Source organism: Cydia splendana, chromosome 8 (genome assembly GCF_910591565.1).
Source record: "Cydia splendana chromosome 8, ilCydSple1.2, whole genome shotgun sequence".
NCBI lineage: Eukaryota > Metazoa > Arthropoda > Insecta > Lepidoptera > Tortricidae > Cydia > Cydia splendana.
This window is the reverse complement of record NC_085967.1, coordinates 1,062,667-1,089,236: the sequence shown is the minus strand read 5'-3', so window position 1 is coordinate 1,089,236 and position 26,570 is coordinate 1,062,667. Positions and strand designations below refer to the sequence as shown.

The 26,570-nt window shown below is 39.5% G+C and overlaps 1 protein-coding gene across 5 annotated transcripts; it reads right to left on the bottom strand.

Moving 5' to 3' along the window:
• Positions 1 to 2,850: 2,850 nt before the first annotated feature.
• On the bottom strand, positions 2,851 to 26,570 carry LOC134792627 (uncharacterized). Of its 5 annotated transcripts, none has more exons than XM_063763875.1 (4): positions 26,175 to 26,570; positions 9,912 to 10,008; positions 5,910 to 6,083; positions 2,851 to 4,373 (listed from the first exon to the last, which is right to left on the bottom strand). In XM_063763875.1, exons 1-4 carry the CDS (start codon positions 26,184 to 26,186, stop codon positions 3,418 to 3,420), a joined length of 1,239 nt encoding a protein of 412 aa, XP_063619945.1. In that variant the 5' UTR covers positions 26,187 to 26,570; the 3' UTR covers positions 2,851 to 3,417. The 5 variants fall into 5 exon arrangements, with proteins under 5 accessions (XP_063619945.1, XP_063619947.1, XP_063619943.1 ...); XM_063763877.1 differs by having other exon boundaries at positions 26,140 to 26,569; XM_063763873.1 differs by lacking the exon at positions 26,175 to 26,570 and adding an exon at positions 25,993 to 26,127.

Genomic DNA, 26,570 nt, shown 5'->3' with positions numbered 1-26,570 from the left:
CACAGTCACGAGCGAGAAACGCCGTTTGAGAGCGTCAGAAGTTAAAACTGTCATTTGCTTACTACAGATGACGCTAAGGCGAAAACGTTCTTTTGACTGGTTAATCCAGTGGTAGCTAAGGAACCATCAGACTACTGGGTTAGTCTGTGGTACATCATTTCCCATTGGCCATTACCAAAAATCGGGCACTCTAAAATTTTAACTGCTAAATTGTAACACTTGCCTTTAAACGTGTTAGTCTGTCTGATAAGTCAATAAAACATTTTATCAACGGCGTCATCTGCGTTAAGTCCTCACTTTATAGTTTTAAACTTCGTTGACAGCGACTCCGGCGCACACTTACATTATACTGAGCATTCATGCCACGATAATAAAAGCTATCGAAAGGAAGGAGGTGAGAGGTAGAGCAGTAAGTAAAGCAGCAAACGTTTCTGCATGGAATGTATACTCTAAATATAAATACAAAATAAATTTATCTGGCTTCTGAAAATAGTAATGACCGTGTCCCAGCAGGGAGGTTACATTATGTATCGTCGCATTAAGTGACTAATCGTCCGTTGGTACTGGACTTTAACATGGGGCAAGAAAAGACCCTGGCTGCAAATATATGCTTATGCCATTTAAATGCTTCTCAACAACTAAATTTATTAGTTTGAGCAAAATAATGACGTCATCCGCCGACGGCATTTTATTTGACTGCAATAAGACTGGGAGCAGTAGGTATTTGGGAGAAATTATAATTTATATTCTTCCTTTTCTATCTTACTTCCGAAAGAGTAATACTTACTTTGAAATAATTTAAGACAATCACAATATCAAACCTTAAAATAAAACTCAAGAGTTCCTATAAATCCATCCAAAATATTAAGGAAATGAAAGTACCGCGTACTATTCTACAATACTCTAACACGTTAGACATAGGTAATGTTAACTCCGATAGTTCTAACCAAATGTTACTCTGCAGATAATAAATTAGCGAGAATTTCAGATCAAATTATTGTTCCACAGAATTTCGATAACAAAAGAATATCAATAAAAAACAATGCACGATCACTCAACTATCGGGCGGATAAGGCGCGAGTAGCGATTCCTATCCTAAGAAAATTACGCTCCGAGCTAATACGCTCAACGCTTATGCGTGCAGCGTCAAATGCTATACATTTATTTTTTACTTATGGCGCTCGACGCTGCATGGATCGCTCGGAGAGTTTTTTTCGTAGCCGAGGCATAACGTAGACACTATTATTCGCATGATGATGCATAGTTACGCATTTATACAATACAATCGTCTACGATTACGGTATATTTAGTAATATTAACGTTTAATGAAAAAACTTGTACTGAGAATTCGTTATTAAGCTCATGTAAACTCGGCATTAAGTCTCGACTAAGAAGTCAGAAGGTATTTGTTGACTATAAATAGGATAGTCTGTTCACCGCTCGCATTCTTCTCCACCCGGCCCCCACTCACGCCGCAAACGTACCCGATAATCATAATAATTTAATAATAATAGTAATTGTTAACATTACATCTTAAATAGCTATACAATTTAAGTTACACCGCGGTGGGTACTCATTGAACCACATTATATCAATATCATGTACATTAGTGAATGCTTCACGTCGGTTCTATACAAAAATTAAAAACATTATACAATAATATACTACTGTACCATACGGCTAATAAATACAAGAATCAACTTACGACTACCAATACCTCTTTGGCACGATGTATTTGCTCGACGGTATATTCGTATCGTTAAGTACAACCTTTAAACGTCATTTATTAATTATAATTTCATATATCTATTGTAGTTATAGTGTTAAATGTGCTTTCTTTATTTAATTCTCTCTGAAACATAGCCCTGGCTTGTGACTCACTCCTAAAGCGTCGGTTTCTAGATTCCAGTCCCTTTTCTAATCTTTCCCTCACTTACAGTAACAACAGATTGCTTTCAAACCGTTTCACATACATTTGAATTTACAAACATTCGTTTGTATTTGACCCTGGTGTTAATCGATCGACTCGTAGTTAGGGTTGCCAGATGGTCGGGATTTGGCGGGATTCTCCCGATTTTTAGCAGGTGTTCCCGATTCCCGACAAAGTGTAAACTGTCCCGAAAAACAGCTTCACGTTATAAAACAATAATTTCAAGTTCCGAACTGTCGTCGAGCGAGCGAGCTGACGTAGTGCCAATAATGTAAAATATCGTTGTTTTTAATACAATTACTTTAATTTGAATGTATTTTTTTTAGAGATGCCCCGAATAGTGAATTTGGCCGAATACCGAATATTCGGCCCCTCTCTCGGCCGAATACAGAATATTCGGCGACCGAATATTCGGCATGACATGCGAACATTTTGAGTCACAATTATTATGCAAACTGTTCGCCATCAAATAAAGCACTACGTTTGCTAAGATATATTTTTATGTTGAACAGAATTAATGAATGTATATTAGAGTCAATCAAATCAGACCCATGATAAAAATAAAATATTTTGTAATCGATAAATGCTCAAAAACGTGCCTTCGTATTTAACTACTTTCCAAGAATACATTTTAAATATTAAATATACCTAGTTAACGGTATTTTTTTTTGTAATTTTTCTTTTTAGGTAGTTGCAACAGATATTCGGTATTCGGCCGAATAGTAGGCAACATTCGGCCGAATACCGAATATTGGGCAAAGTGTCCGAATAGGCCGAATACCGAATAGTTGCCGAATCATGGCATCGTGGCAATCGTGGCATCTCTAATTTTTTTTCCCGACTTAAGTCCCGAAATCCCGAAAAATTGATATTGTTTTCCGATAATAGCGCCTTTCGATCTGGCAACCCTACTCGTAGTGCACCGCATTCATACATATATAATTCACACAGATGCGTATACATCCTAATAAAACGGATGCTCTTGATATATCGTACACGCAACGCTCACTTTAGGCCTTGCTCGTGAACACGGCGCGGGCGACGACGACGGAACCCTCGCTAACACGTGTATAATTTGTTATTTACCTAAGAATACAACTACTGACACTCGGGTAACCAATATTTTGTGCGCGCGCGGTGCGACCGCTACACTTAAGTAATCAGTAATCACCTTAGAAATCGATAGGAAGTCAGTTTTACTTACAATATGTAATTTCAGCTATTATTAATATAGTACTCGCCGCTCGGGGCGGGCGGCAATTTCATAATAAGTCTCTAAATATTCACAGCGCGACGGGCGCTTCGTTCTGAGCTCCTGACTGTTCCGCTGCGGCCGGAGCCCTAATACGCAAGGCATCCGGCAGCTCTGACTCTAGAGGGCCGGGGGCGGCGTGCGGCGGCGCGGTGCGCGGTCAGCGCGCGGCGATGCGGCAGACGAGCCGCACGGCGGCGGCGGCGGCGGGCACGGCGGCGCCGCACAGGCCCGATCAGAGCCGGTCCTCCTCCTCCTCCTCCTCCGCCTCGTCTCCCGCCTCCTCGTTCTCGTCCCGGTAGCCCGGGTGCTCGCTGATCGCGTAGTAGTTCCCGTTGTAGATGACCCCGAGCTCGCGCAGCGCGTCGCCGCGTATCGTGGCCTTGATCGTCCAGTTGTAGCAGTCGTCGGACTCTGACTCGCGGTCGAGCCGCTCCACGTCGAGGATCTTCGAGCTGAGCCGCTCTAGGATGATACCTATGTCTTTGATGGTGAGATGGCGTTTTTGGTCGACGCTGAGCTGGTCTATGAGGAGTAGGAACTTCTCGGAGGTGACGGCCTCGTCCTCGACTAGAGTATTCTCGGTTTCGCTTTCACTGGAGTCGCGCTCGCCGCGGCGGGCGGACTCCGCGTCGAGAAATCGCACGTGACCTTTAGGGCGGCCCTGGGGGGAGGCTCGGGGTTGGGCGTCCTGGATGGGGGAGGTGGCTACGCTCTTGTGCACGGCTATACGGCGGCCTTCTTCATGAAGAGCGCAGCAGTGGAAGTCACACTCGTCGGGCGGCGGGCGAGGGGAGTGCGGGCCGTGCGCGTGATGCGGCGGGGGTCCAGGCGCGGAGCACTCGGAGGTGTGCACGTGCACGGCGCCGGGCGGGGCGTGCTCGAGGGAGCCGGCGGAGCGGGCGAGGCGCGCGCGCGCGGGGCCGGGCTCGTCGTGGTTGACGACGGTGATGTGCGGCGGCGGCGGCTGCGCGCGGTCCAGCGAGGTCTGGATGACGAGCGAGGGCCGGCGGTCGGGCTTGGCTTGGCGCGAGGGCGAGCGCGCGGCCGGCGAGGCTTGCGGCCGCTGGTCCCAGTGCAGCACCACCGTGACGCGCCCCTTGTTGTCCATGATCTTCCATGAGGGCGTCTCATCGTGTAGCTCGAGGGCGTGGATTGTCTCGCATACTATCTTTGGGATCGCTGATATCGCTGAAAATGTTTAAAATTAGTTAGTAAATAGATATATTATTATTAACTACTAGCGACCCGATAAATAAATAAATATTTTAGGTAGATATGTGTGAAAAAAACTACTACCTCTAAATTAAAGGAAAACAGAACCACTAGGTCATAATCAACCGTAAGCGCTAGGTAAGTATAAATATTTGCACTATTTTGGAGAAGAAGTATCGTACCTACTCGTAATGCGTTTACGCCGATGGGGTACCACCTCTCGCCCGGCCTGAGTAAAAGTAAGACGGTGTTGGGTGTTAGTAGTGTCCTGTAGCCACTCTACAGCCTTGATGACGTCGACGCCAGTGGGATACCACCTCTCGCCCGGCCTGAGCAGGAGTAAGATGGTGTTGGGAGGTGTTGTTCGTCACTACGACTGTGTGGTAGTGTCCTGTAGCCACTCTACAGCCTTGATGACGTCGACGCCGGTGGGGTACCACCTCTCGCCCGGCCTGAGAAGTAGGGTGGTTCACGTTTGTATGGGAAAAATTCAAACTCTAGTTAGAAGAAGCGGCACCCCCTCATTTTGTTACACTTGTTATGTTGACAAAATACGCCAAGTTTTGTAATCTTATCTCAACTACAAGGGGGTGCTACAACACTTTGAAATTTTTCAAAGTTGTATGATATCCAAAAAAAAAAGTATTTATTATTCAGAATTTTATTTAAGTATCTGGTTTCACACTATTTGCACATGTGATTTATAAGTTTTTAAGTAGAAAAACATTTTTATTTCTATTTTTTATAATTTTTCAAAAGTGAGATTTTTATTTTTTTTTAGATTTTTATGTAAGTAGTGGTTTTCACATTATTTGAAAGTGTGATTTAAAAGTTATTAAGTAAAAATAAAAATATTTCTAGTTTTTATGAATTTTTTAGGCGAAATTCAAAAAATCTTACTTTTGAAAAATTATAAAAAATAGAAATAAAAATGTTTTTCTACTTAAAAACTTATAAATCACATGTGCAAATAGTGTGAAACCAGATACTTAAATAAAATTCTGAATAATAAAAACTTTTTTTTTTTGGATTTCATACAACTTTGAAAAATTTCAAAGTGTTGTAGCACCCCCTTGTAGTTGAGATAAAATTACGAAACTTGGTGTATTTTATCAGCATAATAAGTGTAACAAAATAAGGGGGTGCCCCGTAGGAAAATAAAAAAAAATGTTTTTTGAACCACCCTACTGAGCAGGAGTAAGACGGTGTTAGGAGGGAGTGTCCTGTACTCACCAGCCTTGATGACGTCAACGCCGGTGGGGTACCACCTCTCGCCCGGCCTGAGCAGAAGTAAGACGGTGCTAGGAGGGAGTGTCCTGTACTCACTAGCCTTGATGACGTCGACGCCGGTGGGGTACCACCTCACGCCCGGCCTGAGCAGGATTAAGACGGTGTTAAGAGGGAGTGTCCTGTACTCACCAGCCTTGATGACGTCGACGCCGGTGGGGTAACACCTCTCGCCCGGCCTGAGCAGGATTAAGACGGTGTTAAGAGGGAGTGTCTTGTACTCACCAGCCTTGATGACGTCGACGCCGGTGGGGTACCACCTCTCGCCCGGCCTGAGTAGAAGTAAGATGGTGTTAGGAGGGAGTGTTCTCCAGTAGTCCCCGTCCTCTACTTGCGTGCCGTCGCTCTCGAGGACCAGGCGCACCGGCTCTGACGCTGATACTGAGAGCTTCTCTTTTCCTGGGGAAGAGAGAGGTAAAGACTATAGGGAATTTGAACGTGCGGTTTGCACATCTTCATCTGCATAAGCTTGACGCAAAAACAAATATGTGGAACACTTAAGTAGCAGCTAGCAGCTAAATTTGATAAAATGAAAAATACAAATTTATTAAAATTATATTGACTAGTTAACCACAGCTTCGATGACTCCGTTAATCTGCACTCTTATCTTTATTTAGGAGTTGCAATGGCACTCAGATATTGATTAATTATTAATTAGTGAACTGGGTGCCTTTAAACCAGCGATATTTTGTTACCCCTGGCTGGACTAAACGTTCTGGAGGTAACGGAGAACCAAAACATACTAGTTCGGAGTAAGAGTAGGTACTAGAAATGTATCTATCACCTCACTCTAGTTTATTTATACGCCTTAGTGAAACACTCAGCAAATGGATCAGACATTTTTAAACAACACATAAACTTTACGAATACGTTAAATAAATAAATAGTTTAGACGCCACATTTTTTTCTGGATTCTATTAATTATAAATCCTTTTTAGGGTTCCGTACCCAAAGAGTAAAAACGGAACCCTATTACTAAGACTCCACTGTCCGTCTGTCTGTCACCAGGCTGTATCTCATGAACCGTGATAGTTAGACAGTTGGAATTTTAATAGATGATGTATTTCTGTTGCCGCTATAACAACAAATACTAATAACCCGGCAAGTGCGAGTCGGACTCGCGCACGAAGGGTTCCGTACCATTATGCAAAAAAAGGGAAAAAAAGACGGTCACCCATCCAAGTACTGACCCCGCCCGACGTTGCTTAACTTCGGTCAAAAATCACGTTTGTTGTATGGGAGCCCCACTTCAATCTTTGTTTTATTCTGTTTTTAGTATTTGTTGTTATAGCGGCAACAGAAATACATCATCTGTGAAAATTTCAACTGTCTAGTTATCACGGATCGTGAGATACAGCCTGGTGACAGACAGACGTACGGACGGACGGACAGCAGAGTCTTAGTAATAGGGTCCCGTTTTACCCTTTGGGTACGGAACCCTAAAAATTACGGAACTCAGTGGGCTGGTCCGACTCGCACGGCGTGTCGTCAAAAGAGCTCAAAGCAGACTGGACTAAAGCAGGTCAGTGCATTAACCCGACAAATCTGACCTGGCTCATCTGGATAGACAGCATTAACTCCCTGACCATTGATAGATCTTATATCTTTGAAATAAGGTTTAATAATTGTCAATTCACAATGTAGTCTACGGTAAAGCAACATTGGCTAACCATAGATCGACTTTATTACGTTGTAATAAGGGTTACGGTTACTCAAACTGTATATCGGGTACAGGCTGTTTAGACGGAGGGGGCTTACGGGTAATTAGTTATTTGTGCTAGGGGACATCGAGTATGCGTGATTGAGCTTGAGAGTATGTTTATTTAATTAGTTGTCTCTTTCGCACGTGACCCTTTGACCCACAGGTATCGCCATCAAAGTTAAGAATAAACTTAGAGGTTCAACAATAAGTTGAGTAATGGCAACGGGATTTTGATAAGAGTGTTTTTTGCTATCAAGTTCAACAGCCAATGCGAGATTGAACAAATCTTATTAAATCACATTCTCTCATCCATTCATTCACTACCTTTTTAATTACAATTAGTGCTCTAGTTAACTATGAATGTAATCATTGTCTTTAAATACATTTTAGTACACTTAATACCTATTCGCACTATAATATTCGTAACACAACGTCATTTAGTTTTGGAAAATGAGCCCGTTTGAAAGACATTTAACACAACTTTAAGTAAAATTAAAGGTGAAATATAACAGCCGTAAAAACTATTGAAAAACCGTTTTTATGCCTTATTTTCGCACTTTTTAATTCCAAATTCTGGTGTTCCCTGTGGGGGCGTAGGTTCGTATCCTACCGACTGCGCCATGTATTATTCTTTAATAAAACGATATCTAAGGTCTTCAATGGTAGTTTATTTTATAAAATATACCACTTTATATTTAGTTAACATTTCAGTTACGAGTGATTCTCAAAAAAGTGGCATCGACTGGTTAAAGTTGTATTTTTTTTTACTTTTAAGTATGAAAAATATGATTTACTACTTCAAGTACCTACCCCAAATTTTCAAAAGGGAACGGAAAATAAAGAAGTTATGGCTAGTTGAAATTTCGAGGTGCAGGTTAAGCAACTTTTACTATGGGCCTAACCCCGAAATGGCGAAAAAAATATTTGGCTGTTTCATACATTTTGGCTGGTCCATTTTCTATGGGAGGGTAATTTTTTTTCGTGATTTCGGGGTTGGTCCCATAGTAAAAGTTGCTCAGTATAATCCCACAACCTCCTTGCATGGCAACGGGAATGCACTTATTTTTTGGCCGCCGTGTATAACTCCTATATAACCCGCCCCGGCTTCGCACGGGTTACACAAAACCTTAACAGGCTTACCAAATTATACAGTTAAACCTTCCTCAAAAATTATATCTATTGATAGGTGAAAACACTAAGACAAAATACCTACGGCAAAAATAGCTGCAGGAGAGTGCCATTGGCATAGTTCCGCCTTTTTTGCGCTATTTAACACTTTTAGTAACAACGGTTTATTAAATGCAGAGAAACACATACATATGTATACATATATACTTTTTACATCTTTCCAACTATGTTCCTAAACATACTCGAATATCTTCATTTAGGTAACGTGTAATTATTATTTGAAAGAAAAAACTCAGACGAAACATTGAACATTGGTATTCATACAACTTAATTACGTATTGAAACTTTGGACCACAGTTGCAGTATAAAGGATGACTCACGTTAGACCGGGCCGTGTCCGGGCCGGAGCTTCCGGCGCTTACTTTTCTATGACATGGTTCACGGCGATCACGTGATTCCTTCCATACAAAACGATGCACCGAAAGCTCTGGCCCGGACACGGCCCGGTCTAACGTGCGTCATCCTTTAGTATTGGACTATACATAGTTGGGTGGTATTACAGTAGAGTTTAAGATATATTATGTATACATGGGTCAAATTCGACATGTACAACTGTCGGATTTCGCGTCAACTTCAATTCAACAGTTGAAGTTCATCAAGTGCGGATAGTTCATTTGGAACAACCAATAATTTAGAAAAAAACAACTTTGTTTTATTATTACTTTAAGATTTATAATGGTTTGGTTTGGTTGTCACCTAACTGTGGATTGCTAATGTCAAATTTTGAAAAGTAATGATTCGATTCAACGGAAGTTCAACATGCGACGTCAAAAGTGGCATATCGAATAAGGCCCCATCTCTTCATCTTAATCCATTGCAATAGGGCGAAATAATGTACACTTAACCCGTGGAGCGCTCTAGTATCACATCATACGTGAGATACTAACTCAATTTGGATCGTATTAGCGACTCAGTATCAGGCGTGTTACTACAGATCAATATGGGTCAAATTGCTTTGCATCAATTTGTTGTACATGTACAATTGTTCATATGATGGTCGTTCGACGGGTTAATTATGATCTCGATAATTGTGATAGTTACAGGGACCATGGCCAAGATGACAATAGTTAATAGAAAACGCCACATAAACTAACGGTAACTTAAACAATGTCACATGACTTTGCGTAACATCTGTCATCCCGACATCGTGACTAAAAAGAAAAATGTGGTAACTATGTGTGGGATGCATACAGAGTTACTGCATTTTAACATTGAGTAGCAGTGCGAGATACGATATTTTTTCAAAGTAGCGACGATATTTATTCTCTTTTCGTTTAGCGTTTATCGATGTACGATTGTGATCTTGGCCAGACCCTCAGTAGTGAATAGATAAGTACCTCTGTGTATAAGCTCCTCGAAACTAGTGACCACCAGTCCCTTCCTCACGTTGCGAGAGCTGTCCCATATCTTGAAAGGCCTCTTTCCTCTAACTTCCTGCACAGACACACACACAGTTAATACACAATTACACACACACATTAATTCACTTCGATCACTTAGTATAGATATAGATGAGGTGACTGATGATCGTAAAGTTTAAATAACTGAGTTATATGTACTTAGAAGGTATTTGTTACTATTTAAAGGGAATAACTGTAGAATTATTTTGTTTTAGTCTTTTTTATTAATTCTTGGAAATTAAAAAGGTGAAAACCGTTTAATAATAGGGTAGACCGAGAAAAATCGGATCACAGGGCAAATCGAGATGAAAAATCCATTGGTTATCCTAATATTTGTGTTAATATGAGCGTACTGACATTGCACCGTATGCCTACGTCTTTGCTCTTACCCTACAACGCGAAACAAGGCAATATTTTAAATATTTACCGATTCGATTTTATTCGTTTAATCCAATTTGTCTTGTGATCTGGGTCGCTTCGTCTACCATATCATCATAAATTGATGTTAATACTTGGACCAAGACACTTATTAAATCACTGCAATGTCTTTCTTTTTTTAAATTTCATTTTAAAATTTATTTAATAAAGGTAAATTCATATACCGCAAATGAGTGACATGAGATTAAAAACAACCGTATTCATTTCAATTTCTAATTGAACGGTATCATCAGGTGAGCCGCTCCGCTACGCCCCGCGAGCGCAACTGCACCGTTGCAACCCCACCCCCGCCCCGCCCCGCCCGCCACGCCTCACGCAACGTGCGTTGACCTACTGACACCACCATGCACCCCAACTCAAAAATGCCATATACAGTGCTGAATGCGGTCTTTGCTAATTGTTTACTACCTCCTGAATTTCGACTATCATTTTCACAGGTTTTGTGTAAGCATCGCGGCGTGTCCGCGCCGGCGGAACGCCGCGGCCGCACTGGGCGCGCTCGTGACCCGGTCGCGACTCCCTCCCCCCCCCGTGCCCCCCGGGCCCCACGGGCCCCCCCGTGTCCCGCGCAGCCCCGCACTGCAGCTCGCTCGTAATCTCGTGATGCCGTTAGTTCTTGATATTAGCGACCCTGTGATGCACTTTTGGTGCTATTAGTCATTAGAAAGCTTTCTTTGAGTCAGCTGTTGTGTCATCTTATTCGACTTGGGTGTGAGTCATGATGGGTTCTAACGATTAGTAATGTAGGTCAGTAGGTGAAAAATGTAGTGTGCAGTGTAAACATGTATTAGATAAAGAATAACCAGGTTGTTCAAATATATATACGATCACATGTTGTGTAATAATTACATATAATCAAATGAACCTGACACAAAAACCATTATTTAACAATTTGGACGCCAAGAAAGTCATCGTGAGTAGTCGTATAGCGCCAACAGTTACAAGCCTGACGACGCACGCTGAAAATGTAACTTTCATACTTTTGAATAAGGTTTATGTTGGCTCGCTTGTGCCCATAACCTTGGTTTATAAGTGACGTTACAGTGTATAAAAACCGGCCTGGTGCGTGTCGGACCACGTAAAATAGAGGGTTCTGCACCTTCATACAATAAGAAAAGCCCAATAATTTTCCCATTTAGCCCAAGGCGAATAATTTTCATTGAAATGATGTATTAAACTATATTTTCTAAAAATAAAACAATATTTTTATACGCCCCGTTCAAAAGTTAGAGTTAATGTGCCCATTTATATGGACCTTCGTTGCGATCATTTCAAAGGTAGTCATCAATTTTTTTTTATATTCCTAAACTTATTTTTAAAGGTGATTTGTTTTATTTCCTTGGCCATTAGTCAATCATAAACATCTTCATCCTATTTTCTGAACGGGACCTTTTTAAACATTAGCCGCGCGGGTGTACTAAAAACTATTAGCCAAATTTAGACATGTTATGAGGTAGGCCATTCTAGTAAGATTTCTCCGGACTAAAAAGTCTCACCTACTAAGTATACGAAACATTATTAGGTCAAGGAGGTCATAAAGATCAGGTATTTTAGACATTCCACCCGCTACAGGCATCCTAAAAGTCAACTAACGGCCAAAACTTCTCAATATTACGTGTGAAATATTTCCAATATGCTATATTGCACTACGTCCTAGCGAAGCTACGAGCAATATCAATTTCTCTACGACGCGTAGCGGGTATACGGGTGCTACGGCGTAGCAATAAACAAGTCGACTTTGCAATCTGGTTATTGAAATGTGAACTTTATTTTGAGGGACGTGAAGTTGATTTTGAGATTGTTGGTTAAAGTACATTATAGTGATAAGAATGCGAATTTTTCGCGTTATCTGCGGGCTCAGCACGGTTCCATTTTTATCTACTATCACTATGCGCGTCCCTTTCGCACTTACATACTTGTTAGAACGTGACAGGCATGGTGACAAGGGATAAAAACGCGACCGTGCTAAGCCGCCTGGTGTAGTTAAAGATGATGTATAGTCAAAAGGCAGTTTTATCAACCGGTATACGGTAGCAAATCAATTATATCACTTATCAAGTTATCACGTGTTGTCATTAAAGCCAGAAACGGCATTCGCATATATTATTTTATTTCAAATCTGAGTTTGTTTTGACACTACTGGCACTATGGTAACTTGCATGATTAAAAGAGACACTGGTGTAAAATCACGATCAGATTCAATAAGGCAAAATTTCGCGCGATTTGTAGACACATTATAACACATTCAACACCAAGAACCCGACTGTCGGGTACACTGTTCGTAGCGACTACGCGCTACATACGACGAAACCGTGGCTACGCGCTACGAGCGTAACCCGTAGCACTTAGTGGTATTGAATGTGTTAACACATTCAATACCACTAAGTGCTACACGGTTTCGTCGTATGTAGCGCGTAGTCGCTACGAACAGTGTACCCGACAGTCGGGTTCTTGGTGTTGAATGTGTTAAGTAAAATTTAAGAGCCAACGGGAGTGGTCATTTCTCCATACAAACGTACTCCTCGTTTTCCTCCGTGGTTTTTGAAGCTAGAGCAATGATTTTTTCAACACAGATTAATATTGTCAATATCTGTGTCGGACCGTTTTGCTTCTTTTGATATTTTTGTTTTTTTAAGGCGCTAGAGCCCTTCAAAAATGGCCAAAATGGCCTAATTGACTATGCCGCAATGAGAGGCGTGGCATTCAAAACTGATATCAATTAGCCAAAAAAGCAAAACGGTCCGACACAGATAATTTCATAATCATTTAGATTTCCAAATTTGGTTACGATTGGTTAAGTTTTGGAGGAGGAAACAGAGGAGTACGAAACCTCGATTTTTGAGATTTTTACGCAGGATTTTTCGCCTTGTCCTTATCGCACTACTTTTAGGTGCCGCTTCCGTTAGCGAGACGGGTATATTTACCTAAAATATTTAAAACTCAGCTCCTGTTTCGTCTTAAGGTCTAACCCCTAAAACTTTACGGGCCTGATTTAGTTAAATTATGTTTTATCCCTTTTTTAAGAGCTTTTATTTACTTTCACCTGACCGTTGTCTGTCTGTTTGTCGGTCTGTAATCAAATCTTGCAAGTTAAATTTGATCCACTTCCCGGTTCCCGATTGAGTTGAAATTTGCATGCATGTATAAATCGGATGACAATGCAATATTATGGTGGCCATAGGAACTCTGTGATGAAACAACGCAACCTAATTGTGCAAGTGGTTTTTAGAATTGTCTCGATGAGTATTAGTTGTCTGTCGTATGAAAAGTACAGTCAGCGATAAAAGCTTGTACCAAAAATGAAATTTTTGCCAAAAACTTTTTAACAAGCTTTTATTAGGTCGACCTGTATGTAACTATGTAATCAAATCTTGCAAGTTAAATTTGATCCACTTCCCGGTTTCCGATTGAGTTGAAATTTTGCATGCATGTATAAATCGGATGACAATACAATAATATGGTACTATCGACCTGATCTGATGATGGAGACAGGATGTGGCCATAGGAACTCTGGGATGAAACAACGCAACCTAATTGTGTTAGGGGTTTTTAGAATTGTCTCGATGAGTATTAGTTGTCTGTCGTAAGAAAAGTACAGTCAGCGATAAAAGCTTGTACCAAAAATGAAATTTTTGCCAAAAACTTATTACAAATACATAAGTCAAAATGACAGAAAAAGACAAACGATTATTAGCTAATTGAGGTTTGTAGCGCGTTTATGAATATTTAAAGGGGTAAATAAATGCGTAAGACATGCGTGGTTGAAGTCTGATTAAGGTGCATTGAGGTAATTTCAGAAACGTATTACTTATGTCCAAAATCTAAAATATCTCCCAAACTAGCAAGCGTATTCTGATTTTAATAATAGATTAGGAATTAGATCTGTATCCATTTTGTTATAGATCTAATTCTTAACCTGTTATTAAAATCAGAAATACTTCTGTGTCAGTAAGTGAGTACTTGCCTACAAGTATTTAAATTAGTGACACTCTATTAGTAAGCCAAGAGGCCAAGTGCCCTACATGTGCAAAGTGCCTAGGTATCCAAAATTAAAGTATTTTTGAAGATACAATACACAGTAGTAGTATGTATCATCATCTTCCTCACGTTATCCCGGCATTTTGCCACGGCTCATAGGAGCCTGGGGTTCACTTGACAACTAATCCTAAGAATTGGCATAGCACTAGTTTTTACGAAAGAGACTGCCATCTGACCTTCCAAACCCAGAGGTCTAGGTATTATTGGGATTAGTCCGGTTTCCTCACGTCGTTTTCCTTTACGGAAAAGCAACTGGTAAATATCATATGATATTTCGTACATTAAGTTCCGAAAAACACAGTAGGTATATATATATCCAAATAAATATCTATATTGCAGCAACAATCACGGTTGAATAGCAAATAAAGCAGAGACGGCGGCACTCAAAGTGTTAATAAATGCGGACGGGAATAGAAATGCATTAACCTTGTTTTATTGGGCATCTGAAATGCTCCGGCCAGCGCGGGTATTTTGGGGCTGATGTGCAATGCACAGGGTAAAATGCCACCCACATTTGGAGCACAAATTTTAACACATTCAGGGCCAAGAACCCGACTGTCGGGTACACTGTTCGTAGCGACTACGCGCTCCATACGGCAAAACCGTGGCTACGCGCTACGAGCGTAACCCGCAGCACTTAGTGGCAATGCATGTGTTCTTAAATAAATAACTATCGGCTCGATTCGGAAAATTAATTAGATTTCTACTAGACTTCAACAAGTTACGATACGGATAATTTAAAGATATTTGTAAGATAGATATGTCAAATTTGACGTTTCCGCGATTCTGGAGGTCCTCTTGAACGATTTCGACAAGTTATGACTTAGATATCCAAGTCACATCTAGTCGATATCTAATGTAGATCTAGTTGATCTCTAAATCGTCTCAAGATCTTGTGATTATCTCGAAATCCGAATAGGCCAGTATAAATATTATAGGATAATCTTACACAAATTGACTAACAGGCCAATTCGAATGTACACTGACATCAGAATGATGAATCAAACATGTTATTTAGTTATCGTGTATTGTGCTCGTACTTTGTCCGTACATGCGCATGAAGTGCTGGTGGCCTAGCGGTAAGAGCGTGCGACTTTCAATTCGGAGGTCACGGGTTCAAACCCCGGCTAGTACCAATGAGTTTTTCGGAACTTATGTATGAAATATCAGTTGCTTTCCGGTGAAGGAAAACACCGTAAGGAAACCGGACTAATCCCAATAAGGCCTATATACTACATTCCCATCTGGGTTGGAAGGTCAGATGGCAGTCGCTTTCGTAAAAACTAGTGCCTACATCAAATCATGGGATTAGTTGTCAAGCGGACCCCAGGTTCCCATCAGCTGTGGCAAAACGCCGGGATAACGCGAGGAAGAAGAATTAACTCAGCAAAGCGCATAATGTGTTAGGTAGATCGTTAAGATCTCGTTGGGTTCAGGTTCCTCAACTCTCACTTAGCGTAACCGTGAGCGAGACGGCTGTGCGTGCCCGGGATCGCGGATACCATGTTTTGGATTTTTAATTTTTAGTAACTTTTAATTAATTCTAGAGTATGACGATCGATGACGTCGATCTAAAATAAAATTGCGCATTTTTAGAAGCAATTTTCATATTATTAGCTCTTGTGCAAAAAATGAAAAAGAAAATTAAGGAGCGGGTTAGACTTATGTTCTAATTATTTATCTGTTTTCTATCGAGCGAAAGTCAAGAAATCAGATTTCAAACCGATGAAATTACTATACAGGATGATTCAGGAGACGTGAGCAGGACTTACACTGCGCATTTCGTAAATTATAAGCAACTGTTTCGTATTCGTATCAGTATTAGTGAGGTTAACGTTAATTTTCTAGTCGTGTTGAAAAAAAAAGTTATTAATTTATTTACAAAATGCATGGTCACCCTACAATTAGAATACTAAACTACCGATATTCTCTGTCAAATTGAATGTCATCACTGTCATCACGGCTGGTTACTTTTGAAAACTCGTATCTCACTCAAGTTTGACAGTTTATTTTCTTCATAATCAAAATGCTGTCATTACGGTTATTTTATGTTTATTAATTAGGTCTTGTAGTGACCATGACTGTAGAAAAATAAATTTGCCCTCATCAAAAAGTTAAAAAATAGGAAAAATTGTGTTTGTTTTTCACCTAATGACGACGGTGATCGATCAATTATCTGTTACTGAGTGTGCAGGATTAGTCCTGCTCACGTCACGGCAATAGTTAACAGCTTGTGGGCATGTAAGTAATGATTTTATCATAGTTCTTTAAATAAAAGGAGGACCTTTTCACGTGGATAAGGGTTAAATAAGAAAATTAACCTTTATAGCCCTTAACTCTTGTGTATGTCTACAGGAAAGACATAACACAGTGATCTGTTTGACCCATTATGATTTGAAAAAGCGCTAAGATTTTTGAAAAACTCTGCTGACTGAACCTACTGCACCTTAAATTCGTGATTAGAGTACCTAAAGGGGCCCACCGATTAACAGTCCGCCGGACGGTATCGGCCTGTCAGTTGTTCGGAACTGTCAAAATTTTGTTCTAACTGACAGGCCGATACCGTCCGGCGGACTGTTAATCAGTGGGCCCCTTAATAATTGTAGGCGGCACTCCACCCGGTAAGTGAGATAAAATTTAATTTCGGATTTGATACGGGGTGACAGGCAAATGGGGCCATAAATTAAGGGTCACGTGTAGGTAGGAATCCCCATCTAGAGTATATTTCCTGATTTGTTTGTCCTTTTCCTTATTATTGCACCTTCTTTTAGCGTTTTTGTTATTATTTTGTATTAACCGCGAATAACAGTAATTATTAGAGAACACTTATTTATTATTCAACTGTTAAAATATAAATAGGTAGCAATAAAATAAACTTAAAATTGTTTATGGCTACAAATCAAAGACATACGTAACTTCGTATAAGACCAATAAAGTCTAAGGAAAAAACGTGCCTCAGAATTCAGGTAAAAGTCATTCTCGGATAGATGCCGCACACACCTTTAGCCTATCCTCGGCTAGATGGCGTGACGACACCGTTTCATATTTAACAATTTTAACACATAGATATCAGTGAATGAACATAGGTCAAAATGATATAAAAATAATAAAATCATTTATCCATATATATACATTTTTTGATAACTTTATACGTTTTCATTTTGAGTTTTAGTCGTGTGTCGATAGATGGCAGTAAATTTACAGTGAATACAAAATTTACAATGACAGGACCCCTCTATACTATCTATTCTTTTTGCTACAAATATAATGACCACCAAAAAATACTTTGGTACCCTAAATAAAAAAATCATGCTTACCAAAAAACATTACTGAACACCAAAGAAATAAGGCCTAAAAATACAAAAGTACCACCGTTTTAATTACGACTGCACTTCAAATTGTATTCAAATACCAAATATATTGAATGATCACCAAAAATCATTAATGATCACCAAATCTTGAAGACCAAATTAATGCGATATTTTCACCTAAATAAACCACTATGATTACCAAAAAATGTATACATACTACCAAATAAAGTAAACTGATGCCAAAATTACTAGACCCTCCCGCTCAACCCCCCGTACCCCGCACCGAATACCCACCTAACCTACTTTTCTAGTGGCATTTCGTTATGCTACTAGAAAAGTAAGTTAAACTGCTATCAGTTAAGTGGGTTAGGTTAGGTTAGCACTGCGACCGTTAAAGAAACGAAATGGTACTAAAAAGTAGGTTAGGTTAGGTTTGAACTGCGACCTTTACAGAAACGAAATGCTACTATAAAAGTGGGTTAGGTTAGGTTAGAACTGCAATCCTCACAGAACCGAAATGCTACTAGAAAAGTGGGTAAGGTTAGGTTTCAACTGCGACCCATACAGAAACGAAATGCTACTAGAAAAGTGGGTTAAGTTTGCTATCCTATTAAAGCAAATGGCTCCAAAATAATCATTCTTCCAGAAACAAAATGCTACTAGAAAAGTGGGTTAGGTTAGGTTTGAACTGCGACCCTTACAGAACCAAACTGCTATCAGGAAAGTGGGTTAGGTTAGGTTTGAATTGCGACCCTCACAGAAACCAAATGCTATTAGAAAAATGGGTTAGGTTAGATTTGAACTGCGACCCTTACAGAAAAGAAATGCTACTAGAAAAGTGGGTTAGGTTAGGTTTGAACTGCGACCCTTGCAGAAAAGAAATGCTACTAGAAAAGTGGGTTAGGTTAAGTTTGAACTGCGACCCTTACAGAAATAAAATGCTACTAGAAAAAGGTGACGAAGTGGATTAATTAATTTAATAGGATAACGATATATTAAATATTTGCACATTTTTAATTAAAATGTGATTACAATTTTGGTGGTCATTTACTATTTTTGGGTTTACAGTGATTATTTTGGAGTCATTTGCTTTAATAGGATAGCAAGATTTAAAAATTTGGTTATAAATTTACATTAAAATGGAGTTCTAATTTTGGTGGTCATTTACTATTTTTGGGTTTACAATGATTATTTTGGTGTCATTTTCTTTAACAGGATAGCAAGATGTAAAAATTTGGTTATCATTTCACATTAAAATGGGGTTTGAAATTTGGTAATCATTTACTATTTTTGGGTTAATAATGATTAGTTTGGTGTCATTTCCTTTAAAAGGATAGTAAAATGTAATAAAATTGGTAATCATTTCACATTAAAATGGTGTTATAATTTTGGTGATCATTCATTATTTTTGGGTGGTAAAATAGATTTTTTTGGTATTAAATTTTACTAAATCTGGTGATTAGTTAAATAGCAGCCATTGTTTATTCCGGACCAACATAATCAATAGAATTATGCTGACGTTACAAATCTAAAAGTGCCAAAGTAAAACATGATTTTTCCCTTTGTTTTATCCCTACTAATATTATAAATGCTATGCTAAAGTAAGTCTGTCTGTGTCTCTTCACGCTTAAACCGCTGGAAATGGATTAAAATGAAAACATAATGTTGTTAAATTATAATGAAAACACCATCGGCTATACTAACATCTCTTTTTTCGATAGTTTTATACGTTTTCATTTTGAGATTTAGTCGTGTGTCGATAGATGGCAGTAAATTTACTGTGACTACAAAATTTACTATGACAGGACCCCTCTATACTATCTATTCTCTTTGGTATCAGCAATTTTCATTCGAAGCGAGATATATAGTTAAAGTTAGACCAAGAAAAGTCCGCAGCGATTTTGACAGCCCACGCAGTGCATGTGTTATTTATACGTCATAATTTCATAGAAGTTTGACGTTTGAAATAACACTTGCACTGCGTGGGCTATCAAATCCTCTGCAGACTTTTCTTGGTCTGACTCTATTTTATGTCGCACTATACGATACCTAAGTAGGTGCAACAAAGTCAATCGCTCTATAATAATTTTTGGTTAACTGCGAGTTCTCAGTTCGGGGCGAACTACTAGTAATCTTAAGTTAAAAACTACATTCCTTACCAAAAAATATCTAAGTATTTGGCCACTACGAGTACTACGACAGAGGTCTGATTGGGAAGCCATTGATTTTCAATAATTCTGGCGCCTGCAAAAATCCTTGGCGTTTATGGGGTCTTTATGGGCGGATTAACGGTGGGGGGAATTAAAACGGACGCTGACAGGAGGGACAGAGAGGGATGATGTTAGAGAAGGACAGGCTGGCGTGATTACAACGTGTTTCACCTTTTTTAGTCTTTGGACTAACGTCATAATTATGTAGGTACAGTCGAAGTCAAAGATACTCGTATGTTTACATTTTTTGCCTTATTACAAAGGAGTAAGGTGCAAAAGTGTACACATATCTTTGACGTCGACTGAACCTACTGTCATTTGATGTTTGCAACGATATCTTACACGAGAAAGCGTGCAAAAAATCTGATTCTTTGGGATTTTTGTTACACATCCCATCTAATACGAGCATGGATTATATTTTCGGAAAATTATGATAAATTAAAATTAATCAACTAAACATTTTATAACAATTGATCTGTACCAATTGGTCTTTTTACGGATTTTTTAAGCTTTTATGTGTTTTTTTTTTAAGCATTTAGTATCAAACTCTATTTTATTTGTTTTTTTCCACTCCATTAACTACTAATTAACTAAACATGAAGTTACCATTAAATACATATAAACCGTTTACTGATGTTACCTACTGTACAAAAATATGACAAAATAAATTAAATAAAAAACATCAATTTGGTCGTGAAATGGCATTTGAAAAATAACCGATAGATAGAGCGTCGGTGGCGCGATAAGAGAAATTAAATTTTTCCCCTCTTTCGGCTCTTATCTCCGGATTGATTCCGAAAGCTTACCGACCAATGGGGTATTATACTGTATTTAAAATAAATTACTTTACACCATGCAGGAAATAAAGCACCAGATAATTATTAGAAAGACACAGATAGGAGTTATTTTTAAACACAAGTTCTATTGAATAAATCGGATAGAAATATAAAAAGTAGGTGAGTTGACCGTGACGTCACGATGTAATGTTTCATATAAATTCCATATTAGCAAATCGTTTTGACAGTTCATAAAAAGTAACTGATTTGACTAGTAGGAAAATACCCTATTGTCTCACGCGAACCAGTCTTATTCAATGCATATGAGGTGGCGCGAGATTTGTACTAAACGTCAAACATGTAAAATCCGCGACAGATTTCGTAAATCTACCTATAGGGGGCATGGCACACTGTCATGTCAATTTTAATTTAACAATTTATTATTATTCATAACTGGTTTTGGTACGACTTTGACAATCGTTTTGGTGGCGTAGGCACTAGTTTTTAGCGAAAGCGACTGCCATCTGACCTTCCAACTCAGAAGGGACTGGGGTTAGTCTGGTTTCCTCACAATGTTTTACTTCACCGAAAAATGGTAAATATCAAATGATATTTCGTACATAAGATTCGAAAAACTTATTGATACGAGCCGGGGTTTGAACCCGCAACACCGTCGAACGCTCTTACCGCTAGGCTACCTAAGCTAGATATTGAATAAAAATATTCTGGAACACATTTTAGATTTCCTTGGGGCATATTGGCTGGTATTCAATGAGCCGAATAGTCTGATGTAAGCGATGTTAATATCATCGCTGGTTCGTTTTGAGGGAATTATTGCAATCGATACGGCCCAGTTTGTTTTGTATTCGATTCCATGGGAAACATTTAGAAAATTGCAGCTCATTTTGTTGAGTAGGTTACTTGAGCTATATCGAAACAAACTTTTATTTTTACTCAAGCTTTAACTAAAATGTGTCAATTAAATTACTGACAGCGTTTAAACATTAATAGTTGAAAATTCTGAAATTAGAAAGGATTTGTCTTGGCTAGTTTTTACGTACTTATTGTCGTACGTACGTACGTACGTATTGTGTAAAAGCCAAGTCAAATCCTTTATAAGTTCAGGATTTTCTACACAGCACAGAACTTGGGACCAATATAGATCTCAATTCTTTTATCGCAGAGTCAACAACGACACTTGAACTTGGCTCGCTCATTTCACATTTATGTTTTTATGGGGATGTACTATAATCATTAAGGGGCCCACAGCAGGGGCGTATTTACCCTAGGGCCATCCGGGCCATGGCCCGGGGCGCCAATCCGCCAGGGGCGGCAGGGGCGGCAACGCACTGCATTTTGTTTTGGTTTTGGCGCCATTCAACCAACTTTTCACTTTTTAATTTCTTACTTTTTATTTTTTTTCTTGTCAATCATAATAATAATATAAAAAAATGGGGATACGCTGTATCAGAGAATCAGCCGCAGTGGTTTACGTGAAAAGTTGGTTGGAAAGTTAATGCAAACGCCGCTTAGGGCCGCTTATAGGGACCCCATAGTGTAAAGGGCACCGCAGGCGCCCTGTATTGAAAGAACGCGTTTCGCGCGACCTTACAGTGTGGAGTGCGCCACCGGCGCCCTGTAAACCAGAGCGTGCAAAGCTTACAGTGTAAAGGGCGCCTCAGGCGCCCTGAATGTAAGAAGCCTGACTTTACAGTGTAAAGTGCCCTGCAGACGCCCTGTAGGTATGTCAGAGCTTTGCCCGACATTACAGTGTAAACTTGTAAAGGGCGCCGCATGCGCCCCGTATGCAAGAGCGTTCTAAAGTTACAGTCTCAGGCGCCCTGTACCCGCTATAGCGCCGCCGCGGCCATAAATTCTAATGCATTATTTGAGGAGATGAACATGTTCTACTAGGGTTAAAAAGAATCATAAAGAACTATTTTTGCTTCATCCTTCTATCCGAGGTCTGTAAAAAATGCCACATTTGAAATGTTTTACACCTTATTATAATCCCTCGTATTTTATTTTTCTAAATTTCATTAACATTGAATAAGATCTATCAAATGACATCAATTTCACCAGAATCGGTTAATGGACTGATGAGTAATTACTAAATAAACATTGCAAATAGGAGTCGTAGGTTCGTTACATCTGGTTTTTGGCTTTTTTACTGGGTCTAAAATTTTGAAAAAATACACAAAATAGTTCTTTATCTATAGATGACAGGAAAATCCGTTAGAATTAATTAGCTTAATTACTTAGTTTTCGATTCAACCCCTATGGATTTTTTAAAGACATTTCATTTACGTTCCAGTTAAAAAATACATTGTTATAAATTGGGTAGTAATGTACGGAACCCTTGGAACGCGAGTCCGACTCGCACTTGATTTAAATTGTTTTTGGGTTCCGTACCCAAAGGGTAAAAACGGGACCCTATTACTAAGACTCCGCTCTCCGTCCGTTTTTCTGTCTGTCACCAGACTGTACCTCATGAACCGTTATAGCTTAGGCAGTTGTAATTTTCACAGATGATGCATTCTATTGCCGCTATAGCAACAAATACTAAGAACAGAATAAAATAAATATTTAAGTGGGGCTCCCATACAACTAACGTGATTTTTTGATTTTGGTACGGAACCCTTTGTGGCGAGTCCGACTCGCACTTGGCCGGTTTTTTTCCTTGACTTCTGGGGCGGTGAAACTTATTGGCCCGGGGCGCCAAATTTCAAAATACGCCCCTGGCCCACAGATTACCAGGCTGGACATGTCGCCCGGAAAGACGGCTCGTGTTGTAAGAGGCTGGTAGAGTGGAGACCTTGGGGAGAGTCACGCCCAGTAGGAAAACCAAAAATGCATTAGTATGACGACATCAAAAGAACAGCTGGATCAAAATGGGTACAATGAGCACAAAATAGAACAGAATGGCAATAAACGAAGGAGGCCTAAGTATAACATCTCAAAGATTGAAAAGGGCTAAAAAGAAGAGAAGAAGAAGAAATTACCAGTTCGCCGGACGATATAAGCCTGTTATGTAGTTGTTCGGAGCTGTCTCCTTTTGCGTTTAAATGACAGGCTGATATCGTCTGGCGAACTGGTAATCTGTGAGCCCCTTTAGATGCAAGCGAGCAACATATTAGCCATATCTCACCTTGTTTTACGTCAACTAGAGGCACGTAGCATACCGTAAAAGGATTTTAAAGACTGCTCTTTTTATTCGTTAGCATAATGAACTAGATTATCTAGAATTTCTAGATTATTCTAGACCTTTTGTTCCGCAATTTCCAAAGGGAAATTAAGAATATTTCATGAGCAGGCTATGCAGCTAACCGAATGACCTAGATTTCTAGGTAAGATATGCATTTTTTGTGCATGTTTTGTATAATATTTTTGTGCAATGAAGTGTTTTGTTTTCCTCGTGCAATTTTTTCTGGTTGTTACAATAAACCATTTTTTTTAAGAGTAACCTTCATGCTTTTAACAAAAGTTTATAATACCGTTCCAGTGATAGTTTTGGATATGTAATATGGCGTCAAAAATATTTAACAGTTTACATGTTTAAAATATCAACTGATACAAACTAACAAATTATTTTTTTAATTATTATTTATTACCTTCACAGCGCTTAGTACGTCTTTTTACTAAGAGGTGATGACTTTTTGCGATAACTCAAAAACGGCTTAACTGATCGCATGGGGTTGGCAACTGTTAAAGGTTTGCATAGATGGCGCCATCATAGCTTGCCCCTTTTTCTATGAGATTTGGCTTTTAAAGGGCTGGCATCCAGGGTATTAAAAAAACAAAAATTTGACACAATTCTAGGGATTGACAGGGCAAGCTATGATGGCGCCATCTGCTAAAAACTTCCACCGGCCTTCGTTATAGTTTGCATTGAAAGTCTTTATTCAGTTTTTATTTTATTTTTTAGACCCATGTTTCAAAAGTAAGAGGGCATTTTTTTTTTCAGAGCAATCATTTCCGAAAATTATCATTTTACTAAAATATGGTTTTTGAAGACCCCTATTCATTTTGAAAGTCCTTTCCAACGACACCCAACACCATTGGGTTAAAGCGAAAATAAATTCGTCCCCACATTACGTGTAGGGGCGGTACCTTGAATTTTTTGAAGTGAAATCTTCTTTAGCGGCGCTGTGCACTTTTTGTGATGGGAAAAAATGTTAAAACTCGCGACAGGTCACGTGACCGTAAGATTCGTAAGACGGACCTGATCGAAAAACTGTTACAATGTCATTGAGTTTTCACTTCTGCCGGCACTCCCAGAGTGCAACCCGTTGCTTTTTCTAGATTTTACTGTACCACTTTGTTGGCATGATTGATTTTTATATATGTTTAAGACAAAACCATCACGGCGCAAAGCCTCAAACGATTTATGGTTTCCTAGTTGACTACGGATTTCTGATCTGTTGAAGCGTTTCAATTCTCCACCCAAAAATTGCCCTCATCAAAAGTAGGTTTGCACGAGATAGTGCTAAGTTCATCTGTCAACGTATTCATAGACAATCAGCGCCATCTGTATTGCATCATTGTACTTTAATGCACTGTACACCTGTCAAATTATAACTACCACAGCAGCACTAGTGGAGGTTAATTTAATAATATATATTTCCAAATATTCTTAATTATGTTAACGGTTTCGGCCTACAAATATACTTGTAATATACGTACTTACGTTCATGTAGGTAGGTACCAAAACTTCTTATGTTGATGTCGAATTAAACTTAACATTATCAAATCAGAATCACTCACCACTCATAAATTTGACATTTTGATGTAATATTTTGGTGTATTATTATGTAATTTATGAATACCTACACTTTGTATATAAGAGGGGTTATTATATATGTGTATGAAATTGGGTATAAATATGAAATCATGTTTTGGATATATAAGAAGTTATTTCAACATTTAGACATGAGTCGAGGTGAATATGTAGGTCATATAATCATATTGAATAACTTAATTTGCTATTGGACCATACCTAAAATCACGAAAAATTGTGTCACCCACAGAAAACATCAATATCTTACTCATAGAAAAAGTAGTTTATATGAACTAGATATTCACCTAACATTGTAGGTATAGCTAGACGTTGAAAATACACCCTGTATGGATAGTTTGGTGATTGTACTAAAGTTGAAATGTATCTGTGTGTGTTTGTGTGTGTGTTGCGGTAGTGTACGCATGGTGCGCTACTCTAGACCGCTAAGAGCTACGAAAATGCTACAACCTTGCATACAGCCATGGCCATTGACAGTTATTAGGCTATTGTCATGGTTCTTATACTTCTTATCCTAAACCTGATCGATATGACAGTCCACTGCATGGATGCACACTTCACTTCACTCACTAAAGTCCAAGGGTAATAGATATTAACCATCGTTAGGCAAGCGACGGGTCGCTCGGCGTTACCTCTCTGGCCATCGCGGCATCGCCGGAGGCCGCTGGTGCCGTTCACGTCGCCATGCCGGTCCGACCGGGCTCGTGCACTCTAGTCTGCTACACGCGTGGGCGGGGATCGATGGCGGCCGCGCGCGTGCGCCAACGACATCTACCGACGGCGACCGAAGTTAGCCGACACTTACCGAGCGCGCGCCAGTTACTTACCCAACCTCGCGTCTCTCTACGCGCCTCATATTGATATACAACTTTTTTAATGTCACTACTCACTTGTTTTCCCAACGTCTTATCTTAAGAATTTTCAAGTGTAAATATACGATGTTTTTGAAGATGTGGTGTTGCTGCACCGCGCCATGGCTCACTGCTGACCCACTTCCCATGCACACTGACCTCCTTAGGACCAATGAG